Below are 12,311 nucleotides of genomic sequence, written 5' to 3'. Positions count from 1 at the left end.
GGTAATTGGGTTCAACATCAGATGAACCTAGTATCTATTTATTTATTTATTAATGGATTAATTTGATTGGTGAACAATGCAAATTTAAAAAAAAAAAAATCAAAGGAAAAAGCTAAAGAAAAATAAGAGGAATATGAGAGATGGTGGCAGTATCCAGAGGTAGAAGAATAAAAATAAGAAGAGAAAAAGGAATGAAGGTGGTGGCAAGTGTATGTGGTGACTCCAACCAAATACGAGAGGTAAAGAGGTTTTAAGAAATGATAATTTTATCAAAACATATATAAGAGGTAAGAACCTTTAAAAATATAATTATATATAAGATGGGTAATTTGGTCATTTATCATTTAGTATCATGTAATACCTTTCCATATATTCACATACTGAACATGTAATAGTTGTAATTTTAGATAGTACTTTATTTATCAAATGTAGGATAATTTTATTTAGTCTTATTATTATTATTTCATTCTACCACTATTTAATTATGATATAAAGGGGGATAAGGATATCAATGATAAAAAAAGTAAAAGGGTTAATTATCAAATACATACTCACATTTTATTGATTTTTTAATTTTAAAATAATATTTTATTTCTATCAAAATCCATCACCACATTTATAAGTTGACTTAAATCTATAACACCATTAGTGTTTGTTGCTTTGGATCGTTTAATATTAATCTATATAATCTCATGCAGAGTCAGCTCAAGGAATTGTGGGTCTTAAGTCATTATTAATTTAAGTGTCTTTTAAAATATAATATTTTTTTATTTTTAATTTTTTTATATCGAACATGACTGACTTTTGAAAATATTTTGACTCCCTAAATATAAGCCTTAGTGGTCTTGCCCTTCAACTGACCTTAATCTCATGTGTATGGATAAAAATTGTGTCGACTAGTTGATTTGAGCTAGTAAACTAAAGTTAGTTAGAAACTAAGTTAAGATTGATTAAAACTATGAGTTAAAGATGAACTTAATTTATAACTTACTTTAATCAATTAATTTAGATTAATTAATCAATTACAATTGTTATCTATACATATAAGATTTATAAATCAATATTTAACGACTCAGGGTGACAGATACATAGTTTTATAGATTTGAAGCAACTTACAAAGATGGAAGTGAATTTTGATAAAAATAAAAGGTTATTCTAAAATTAAAAGAAAAACAATTAAAAGTGAATATTTAAGTAAAATAAGGCATTGTTATGGTAATAGTTTTTGAGAAGTGCGCGGTTATGCAAATACTTATATTTATGGGGGCAAATGGGTAACAACCCAACGCCTGCAACTTCAAAACAGTTCTTTTCTTAAGCCCCAAGCCTTTTTCTATTTTCCTATTTTTGAGCTCCAGAAGACCCATCACTTTGTCGCTTTTGCCGCCGGTTATCGCCTCCTCTTCACATCGATCTTTCATCACTCTCTTGTAAGTTTCAGTACGTTTCAATTTTTTATATATATGTATGTATAATCTTAATGTCAAAATGAAGTTTCAATTTGATAGATCGTAACGGATCTAAGATTCAAAAAACCCTAAATCGGCATTTCAGCATCTAGTTTTGCTGCGAATTGCTATTCGGGCCGAGTTAATTTAAGAACGTACAGATTTTATATCTTGTGATCATGAGTGTTAAGAGTTCTGATCGGATGATTAATGTACATGTGTTGTATGAGTAGGTTCAAATGTCTAAGGCAGGGGTGGATGTTCCACGTAAGGGTGGGTTCAGCTTTGACCTGTGTAGAAGGAATGATATGCTATCGAAGAAAGGCGTTCAGGCTCCGTCTTTCCTCAAGACTGGTACTACTATTGTTGGCTTAATTTTCCAGGTTCGTGTGTCTGTAGGTTTAATTGTTCATTTAACTTTATTCAATATGACGGCATGGCATATAGTCTGAGAGCTGAAGATTGTTGGTGTTGATCGTTTAGATCAATTGCAAGCTTGTGTAGGTTACTTGACTGGTTGTTCATTTCCTATCATGGTAATCTAATAATTCTCTGTTTGACTGCTTGATGGATGATATTATCATTGCTTGTTTGTAATGAACTATACATTTGTTGAAGCACTGGGAAAATGCCATCTTTAGTAATTGTACCTAGAAAAAGTATCTGCACAACAAATTTGATAGTCAACAACAACATAATACCAAGCCTTTATCCCACCATGTGGGGAGTTACATTTATTCTAGATTTTTATTCATATCACTCTGACTGTGAAAGTGGTATTAGAGTCAACAAACCAATTGTCAATTCTTTGGCTAACCCTTTTGAACAAGTTATAATATTTATTATTATGGTATTAGTCATTCTGTCTATGAGTTCCCACAATGTGCTCATCTAGCTTTAGCATACTTGTCTGAAGAAACATCTCCAGTTGCTATTGTTAGGATTAGGAGCGCTTTAGACAACTCAATCAATGCTTACAAAATGCCATCTCTCACACTCCTCACCTGAAATCAAACCAACCAACAGAAATATGAAAACTGAAATGTAAGAACAGAATTAAAAGGAATGAAAACCAGAGAACAAACAAGAGGCGCGCGATATATCCTGGTTCGGATTGCATGAAAAGCATCTCTACATCCAGCCTTAGTCCAAGAGCAACTCCACTAGAAATCCAAATGTTGAACAGTACCCAAATTTCCTCACTCTTATCCCACCCGAGTACAATCTTTCTTGGAAATTACAAAGAGCTTTCTTGACACAAGGTTTTCCTCTCAACACACTGCACTTGCACAATATCAGAATGAATGATTGGTTCTGCCTCAAATGACTGCCTTAGCCCTATATTTATAGACAAATTAGGGCAAACACTTCTAGGGATAAAACAGATATTGCAATACCCAAAACACCCCTAGGTTACATATTACTGTTAGAATAAAACAATCTAACTAACTGTCGCTTGAAACCGATCAGGACTTTACTGCTCACTTCTAGATCTTCTACTCGATGCAAAACAACTCAACAAATCTCCACCATTTTGCACGAGAGACTTCTAGAATCCGGCTCCACCAATGGCTCTCCTTTAGGACTGCTACACAAACCTGATCACTCGAACACAACACTCATTAAGAATATTTAAAACAATGCTGCAAATTTTATCAATGAAACAACCTTGGATAACATTTCAGCTGCATTGTCCATACCTGCAACCTTTTATTTAGGATTAATTCCTCCTTCTCAAGGATTTCCCTAATGAATAAATTCCTAACATCAATATAATTGATTCTTTCCATGGTGGGATTGAATCTTAGTCAAGTGGACTGCACTTTGGCTATTCCATCTCAACTCAACCTTAGCATTCCTCCTAGGAGTTCTGCTGTATAATCAGCAGCCAATAGACCCTAAATGCATGATTCTTCTTCCAGACTTGCTCCATCATAAACCAAATCCATATCAATGTTAATTTTTCATACCAGAGTCCAATTTCATAGCATCCCAGTGGACCTTACCCGGATTGACCATAAATTTGCTAGCCACTTGTTGAAATATATTCACTGGCAATTAACAGTCGCAGCAACAAGTTAACTCCCTTCTATTCCCGAGTACAACACAACCCTCGTTCTCAAGATTACAAAGCTACCTTTTCTCTAGCCTTTCTCTCTGAACGCTCACAGCACTCGATACAATAGAATTGAGAACTCATAACATGTCAATTCCGGCCTTTAGGCTTTACCACTGCATTTGAGTAAGAACCTTACTCATTTCTCTTATGTTTGCTTCATTATTAGGGATTGCTCTTTTAAACTTCTTTACCATCTTACAAAAGCATGAGTATTTTTTTTTTGGGGATAAACTAGGCTGCCTAAGCTGTTCATTTCTCTTTTACTTCTATGCCTAATATTTTCCCAGCTTCTCCTAGATCCTACACTTCAACTGCTGACCTAAATCTCAGCTTTTAACTTGAGGATCTTTATGGTTGATTATCAGAGATGATACATTTACATCTCATTAGGCATATCTTTGAAATAATTCACAGCTACCAACTGCACTCATTTTAAAACCTTGGACTATCATAAGAGAATCACATTTCTTATACCAATGCTTTGGGGATTGACTTAATTCATAGGGAGACCTTCTAAGCAACCATACTTGCTTACCTTTCTCTCTAAACTCAAATCCCTTGGGCTATTCTATAAGATCATTTCCTCTTAAAACTTCATGAAAAGGCTGTTAGTGACACCATTTAAACAAGAATTAAGTCTTAATGTTCTGTCATAGCTTAATAGTCACTAGCCTAGTCTTTTACCTGGGCTTTTCTCATTTCCAGCACCTACCTTTGTTGTAATCACTTGTATTAGATAATTTAGATTAGCTTTGGGTTTTCTCGGGAGGATGTTTTTTGCTGTTAGCATTTGTATATCACTTGTGTTATTCTAGAAGGTTTGTTTCTAGAAGGGTTAGTTAGCGTTTTAAGTCTGGTTAGTTGGTTGTAACTATTGGTTTAGTTAGCTTTCTACTTACTGCCTCTATGGTATATAAATAGAGGTCAGGTGAGAGGCATTCGATTATGCTGTCTTGTAGCGAGAGGGTGAGAGGAGTATGCGCAATGTTACTGTTTTGCCCAAAGTAATAGAATGCTGGAATTATAGGAGGAATCAGAAAGAAATAAGAGTTGATTTGGCGGCAGTTAGTTAATAGGATTTAAATGTAACTAATTGTAATTTGTAAGGGTAGTTTTGACTTTTATAAGTTAGTTATTTTTCCCTTAGGTATTTCCGCCCCTCTAGTCTATAAATAGAAGGGTGCAGAGGTCAGTCCTATCATTCAATCAATTGTATCTTTCATTCCTTGTGTTCGGATACAGTGAGAGGCGAGAGAAAGATCTGTAAGATAGTAGTTCTTGTTGTCTTCAGTTAGAGTATTGTATTCGAGAGGCAAGGTGAGGTGAAAGAGGGGTATTCTTGTACTGGTTTCTCATCCGTTTCTAGTGGATTGGTTGCTTCTTGGATTGCTGGATGTAGTGCCATGTAAATGGCATGAACTGGGGTATCTCATGTGTGCTGCAATCTGGTTTGGTTTTCTTTACTTTTCAATTCTGTTTGTATTGTTTACTTTCTGTCTTGAATGTTGTTTGAATTCGGCGAGATTTTGAGTAATTCTTGAGAGATTAGAGTTCTCAGTTTAACACGCAAGGTTTTACTTGAGATCAGAGAGGGTATATCTTTGTATTCTTGGGTAGGGAAACTCTTAACAGTTCTGGGTATAAAACTGTTGAAGAGATATAGTGCATGTAATCCTTGATTTGTTCATTCAAGATAGTGGAGATAATGTGCCTAAGGCAGTTTGGATGTAGGTCTTCTTTAGAAGACTGGGATAAATTGGTGTTGTTCTTTGTTAAACCGAGAGCTCAAATAATCCAAGAATCACTCAATAACCTCACCGAATTCAATCACCATTCAAAACAGAAAGTAAACAATAAGAACAGAATTGAAATGGAGAAGAAAACCAAACCAGATTGCAGCACACACGATATACCCTAGTTCATGCCATTTACATGGCACTACATCCAACAATCCAAGAAGCGACCAATCCACTAAGAATCGTATGAAAAACCAGTACAAGAATATCCCTCTCTCGCCTCCACTTGCCTCTCGAATACAATACTCTAATCGAAGACAACAAGAACTATAATCTCATAGCTCTTTTTCTTGCCTCTCACTGTATCCGAACACAAGGGAATGAAAGATACAAATGATTGATGATGGGACTGACCTCCACACCCTTCTATTTATAAACTAGAGGGGTGGAACTTCCTAAGGGAAAAATAACTAACTTATAAAAGTCAAAACTACCTTTAGAAATTACAATTAGTTACATTTAAGACCTGCTAACTAACTGCTGCCAATCATCTCTAATTTCTTCCTGATTTCTCCTAGAAATTCCAGGATTCTATTACTTTGAGTAAAACAATAACATTCTTGTTTTGGTTTTCATGTTCTTTATTTCTGTGTTCCATTAATTCTTGTTGCTGAAAGGGTTTGAGAGATTCTGTGGGTAGGTCTATTGTAAGTGCGAGTGTCTTAAGAGGGAGCTGTGTGATTATTCTATAACAACCTTAATCTCAAATAGTCACTCACAGCTCACCACCGCTTTATCCTAAGGGTTCATCCACTAAAGTCCAAAGCAACTCCACTTCTCATTTCATGGCACCCTACCATTTGATGGAGTCTTTGAGTGCATTTCCTCTTCATAGAAAAAGAGGTTCCTTACCAGCCTCTTCTATAGCACTTAACAGTGCATTGGAGTCTAAAACCGAAAATTCCATACCTCATTGGTGGTCTTATGTTCCTTCTTTTACCTATCCTAGGCAACATTATAACTTCCATTCCCTTGCTCACTGCCTATACTAGATGATCCTCCTTTCCTTTCCCGTTTCTAACCTGGATTTTGATCAATGGAGCTGTCTACATTATTTTCCAGATTATCCACTTCTAAGTCCTGGTTCATGGGGCTATTTAAGACACTTTCAAGGAGTTCTACTTGCTGTTTATATTACACAGCCTTCTAGATTACCTTCCTTGACATTAGTTTTATCTAATTTTAGGTATTTCATGGTGGAATTTCTATCATAGGTAAGTTCCTTGGCTGTAAAAGACCTAGGCGCACCTAACTCCAAACTCCACTACTCATAACCTTTCAGCAAGCTCATGTTTTCTTGGGATTTCTTAGGGAAACTTCATCTCTAATAGGCACGAATAACCTAGCTCCACCATGAGACAAGGTTTTTATAGGGCCCCATAGATCCTAATGAATGAACTCTAACGGGGCTATAGACGAATTCAAGGCCTTTTTGGAGAATTTAACTTTGGTAGCTTTACCAAATCTGCATGATTCACTCTTTTCCACATCTGCAACTTTTCCCTCTCTTAATATCCCTTTCTTAGATACCTCCTTTTGTCCTTGCTCACTATTGTGAGCCATCCTCAAATGCCATGGCCTGCACTCATCATAGGCTTTTTCTTTAGTGGCTGCAGCTTCTCCACAGAGTGCAAGCTTGCATCACATAAATACCATTGTTGAGGACTGCTTTCATCACTATTAGTGATCATTTAGCAACTTGTAAGGATTAGGAGCTCTTAGAAACTCAATCAATACTTTTAGTTTGCCAATTCTCTTAACACTCCTCACCCGAAATCAACCCACAACATAAAATATAAACTGGAAATGAAAGAACAGAATTCAACAAAGAAAGAATGAAAGAGATACAACCAAACCAAACAATAGGCGCAAGATATATCCTAGTTCGAACTGATCAAAGATCAGTCCTACATCTAGCCGCAAATTCCAAGAGCAATCCACTAGAAACCAGAGAAAATAGTTTACAAGATCCCTCCACTCTCTATCACACAAGTACACTGCTCTCTCATAGAGATTACAAAGACTCTCCCACTCTCAAAGCCTTTTCTCTCTTCTCAACAATTTCACTCGTATACTGACGCAGCGTGTAGCGCGAGTGTGAAGAAAACACACCAAAATAAACACTTGAAAGAGCAAATTTCAATGGCCGAAACTTGGCTTTCAAGAAGACGCAAAAACAAGACTGTTTTGCTAAGAAAATCTAAATAGGTTGCTGAAATTTGATTGATTAAAACTTGATTACAAACTCTAGATCCTAGGTATATTTATAGTGTTTGGCTAATCCAAATCCATCTAATATTTGGAAAACAAAATTCAATTAGAATTCTAATAGAAATAAATCCTAAATAAAATTCAACTAGAATCCTAATAGAAATAAAACTCTAATCAAACATGAAGTAGAATCCTAAATCAAGTAGAAACATGAAATAGATTCCTAAATCAAGTAGAAATATAAAGTAGAATCCTAAATCAAGTAGAATTCTAAAACTTAAGAAGTATTAAAATAACATTATGGTACTACTATTTTGGTGATACTGTTCTGGTTTAGTTGGGTCGGCCTTGGGCCGAGTCTTGATTGGTGACCGCATCATTCACCTTCACTTGGGAAAAAATTCGACCTCGAATTTTGATCATGTTTGGACAAATCCACATCCGATAAGTACGAAGAGAGATTAGTCACTTTGAATGTTTAGAAATACCCATATGATTAGGCAAATCCACAACATAAGCATTGTCATTGGTCTTTTTTGGAATCTTGTAAGGACCATACTTCTTTGGCTTGAACTTGTTCTGGTTTCCTGCTGGAATTTGTTCCTTCTTCAAAAAGATCATAACTTCATCTCCAATCTCAAATACCTTGTGCTTCCTATGCTTGTCAGTTGTCGCCTTATATTTTTTATTTGTGCAACTTTTGCTTGACATCTTCCTAAACCGCTTGAACTTTTCTGCTAAGGGAACATGAGCAAAGACATTCCTCCCCTTCTTAGCCATATCAGCATTGGCATGGGTCCAATCATCGCCATGTTTGTTGCCTTCTGCCTCCATTGCATTATTATTGTTAGATTGAGGACGTTGAACCTTCCATCTTGAGCGCTTCTCTAATCTAGTAGATCTTATTGCCTTCGATTCAACCATGCCAGATCTTGAATAAATTGTAGAAGGATTTGCTACCATGACCTCCATCTCCTTTACAGTCGCAAGTCGATCAGAGGAAACACCACCATCCTTGGGTTGCGAAGCAATGCTTGAGCCATCGGGACTGGAAAATACCCCAGTATGAGTCAATAACCTTGGAGTTTCTGTCATGTTAGCAGCATAAATCAGACCTGAGTTTGCAAACGTTGAGGTTGCTGGGACAACATAACCTTCGAAATCAAGCTCCACTTTAGAAACTTTGGTTTGATTCTTTTCCACCATGGGTAATAAAGTATAACGCACACCTTCTTTCTCAAGCTGATATGTGTTCTTCCTACCCGAGTGCTTAGCATCCACATCAAATTGCCAAGGCCTCCCAAATAAAATATGGCAAGCATCCATATCAACAATATCACAATAGACTTCGTCGGAGTACTTACCAATAGAGAAAGACACCCTGCAACGTTCATCCACATGTATGCCACCAACTTCTTTGATCCATCCAATCATGTTAGGGTTTGGATGTTTTTCAGGAGTTAACTGCATCTTTGCCACCACGTCTCTTCCTATGATGTTCTCCTGACTTCCACTATCAATAATTAACTCAAAGATTTTTCCTTTCACTGTACACTTCGTGCGAAAAAGCTTATGCCGTTGAGTAGTATCTTCATTCTTTTGAGATAGCATTAACTTCCTCACTACACAGGTATATTGCCCGTGTCCATAATCTTCTTTGTCATCCTCCCCATCAGGCCCGCAATATACTTCCTCTTCAGCAACATCTTCCTCTTCGTTTTCTACAATGTTAACTATTTTCCTCCTTGGACAATCACTTGATCGATGCCTAACCTCATTGCACTTGAAACATTTTAAAAGAATAGGCTTTGCATAAGGATTAGGGGATTTTGGAAGATTAGAAGTAGTACCTCGAATGTTTCCCCCCGTTGTAGCCTTATTAGGGTTGACTGTATGGGGTGGATTGGAGGGTTGCGCGCTCCTTGAACTGACTTGCCTTCATCAAAAGTTGGTTGTTTATTTTCATTCCCACTATACTGACGATAGTTGTCATTACGAGATCTCTCACTCAACATTAACTCAGCCTTTAAAGCTAAGTTCTTTACTTCTTGCACACTCAGAACCATCTGAACCCCAATTTTATCACGAATAGCAGGCTTCAATCTATTCAAGTAACAAGCTGCATGTTGATTGTCACTTTCTAACAATTGGTTTCTCTCCGCCAATCGCAGAAAGTCAGAGGTATATTCATTCACACTCTTCATTCCCTGTGCACATCTTTGATAAGCTTCAAACATATATTGTTCATAGTCAGGGGGCAAAAACCTACCTCTTAACAGTTACTTCATTCGTCTCCATGTCTGAACCGACTGTCGACCTTCCCTCAATCTCGTTTCTCTTAATCGTTCCCACCAAAGAGATGCACCGCCCTTCAACCTGTAAGCCACTAACTTTACTTGTCGTTCATCTGGGATCTCATGTATTCGAAAAAACGGTCAACCTCAGTGATCCAATCCAGGAACCCCTCAATATCAAGATCTCCACTAAAGGTAGGAATATCAACTTTTAGTTTATACTCATCGTTGCCCCAGTGGTTGTGCTGATGCGCATTCCTCCTAACCTCTCTACCACCAGGGTTAGCTATTGCTCGACCAAAATCATCCTCTTCATCGGTATCTTCAATCACTGGTCTTCTAAGATTAACAAGGACATGATTAATAGGTGGTTTTCCCGCTCCGGCTTGATTCACCCCATTATTCAGGTTCCTGTCATCATCAACTCGTAGTAAGGTGCCCAATTGGTTGCTATGTTGCTCCAATTGCTGCTGGATAGTACGAGTTACTTCCCGCTGTTCTTCGATTGCTCTCCAAACTGCGGACAACCCCTGATCACCGTCACGAGGTTGGTTGCTATCGTTACCTTCAAGATTGGCCATCTGATTGGTTGATTAACCACTCTGATACCACCTGACGCAGCGTGTAGCGCGAGTGTGAAGAAAACACACCAAAATAAACACTTGAAAGAGCAAACTTCAATGGCCGAAGCTTGGCTTTCAAGAAAACACAAAAACAAGACTGTTTTGCTAAGAAAACCCAAATAAGTTGCTGAAATTTGATTGATTAAAACTTGATTACAAACTCTAGATCCTAGGTATATTTATAGTGTTTGGCTAATCCAAATCCATCTAATATTTGGAAAACAAAATCCAACTAGAATTCTAATAGAAATAAATTCTAAATAAAATTCAACTAGAATCCTAATAGAAATAAAACTCTAATCAAACATGAAGTAGAATCCTAAATCAAGTAAAAACATAAAATAGAATCCTAAATCAAGTAGAAATATAAAGTAGAATCCTAAATCAAGTAGAATTCTAAAACTTAAGAAGTATTAAAATAACATTATGGCACTACTATTTTGGTGATACTGTTCTGGTTTAGTTGGGTCGGCCTTGGGCCGAGTCTTGATTGGTGACCGCATCATATACAGAGACAAAAATGAATGAATGATTTGTTTCTCATCTGATTGACTAGCAATCAGCATGTCATCCATATAAAGGAAGAGATAGATAGAGATTTTAGATGAAATATGCTTAACATAGACACAACAATCAAATGCACTTCTCTTGAAGCCTTGGTTGATTATAAATGTATCAAATTTTCGATACCGCTATCTAGAGGATTGCTTAAGTCCATATAAGGACTTCTTTAGCAAGCATACTTGCTCCTTCTTACCCCTAACCTCAAATCCCTTAGGTTGATCCATTAGAATATCCTCTTCTAACTCACCATGAAGGAATGTAGTGGTCACATCTATTTGTTCTAGACTTAAGTCCAAATGGGCAGTCATAGCAAGCAAGATTCTAATTGAGGTATGCCTTACTACCAGTGAGAAAACCTCATTAAAATCCACCCCAACAACTTGGGTGAATCCCCTTGCTATCAACCTAGCTTTATACCTAGGTTTTTGCTCCTTACTTGCCCCCTCTTTAATTTTAAAGAGCCATTTGCAGCCTACCACCCTTTTACCTAAGGGTCTATCAACCAAAACCCAAGTCTTATTCTTATTTAGTGATTCCATTTCTGATTTCATGGCATCCAACCATAACTTGGAATCCTTTGATCTCATAGCCTCTTCATATGAAATAGGTTCATCTCCAGCTGTCTCCTCTGCACTTAACAGTGCATATGAGACTAAATCAGAATACCCATACCTTATAGGAGGTCTAACCTCCCTCCTTTGCCTATCCCTTGCCACATCGTACCTACCTACACTAGGGGAACTATCCGAACCTGAAGGTCCAGCACTACCAGAAGGCTGGAACCTCTCAGAACTTAGGGATCATCACTGCCACTTTGCTGAAAGCTCTCTAAGGTAGGGGAATTAGGATCAGCATCATGCTGGTCCACTGACATAGGATAATCAGCACTGTCTGTGTGCTGATCTGCTGCCAAATCCATGGGATTATCCATGGCAGCATCCTGGACCTGCTGTTCCATCTCAACAACCTTCTTTTTTTCTTTCATATCCTTTTGAAAACCTACCTTATCATTCTTTAAGAAAGAATCCTCACCGAATGTTAACCTAGATCTCACCCTTAGCTATGATCTCTCAATCACTCAAGCACACCCAACGATCTTTCTAATCCGTAACATAGCAGTAAACCAGAATCAATCAAGAATCAATCAGCATCGTGCTGGTCCACAAGAAGATTATCTTGGTTCGGTTTCAATTAAGACCTACATCCAGATTGGCTTTGCCTTTAGCTTTCTCCACTGTCTTGAATACCAATACACG

The 12,311-nt window shown here is 37.2% G+C and overlaps 1 protein-coding gene across 2 annotated transcripts in view; it reads left to right on the top strand.

Moving 5' to 3' along the window:
* Positions 1-1,271: 1,271 nt before the first annotated feature.
* The window catches only part of LOC127797646 (proteasome subunit beta type-7-A), a 30,829-nt gene continuing 19,789 nt past the window's right edge, over positions 1,272-12,311 (top strand). For both annotated transcript variants that reach the window (XM_052330729.1, XM_052330728.1), the window contains exons 1-2: positions 1,272-1,430; positions 1,682-1,831. In XM_052330729.1, the coding sequence (XP_052186689.1) occupies positions 1,688-1,831 (144 nt within the window). In that variant the 5' untranslated portion in view covers positions 1,272-1,430; positions 1,682-1,687. The remainder of the gene's footprint in view (positions 1,431-1,681; positions 1,832-12,311) is intronic.

Source organism: Diospyros lotus, chromosome 3 (assembly GCF_014633365.1).
Source record: "Diospyros lotus cultivar Yz01 chromosome 3, ASM1463336v1, whole genome shotgun sequence".
Taxonomy (NCBI): Eukaryota; Viridiplantae; Streptophyta; class Magnoliopsida; order Ericales; family Ebenaceae; genus Diospyros; species Diospyros lotus.
Note: the sequence above shows the minus strand (reverse complement) of the source record. Positions and strands in the feature narration are given on the sequence as shown.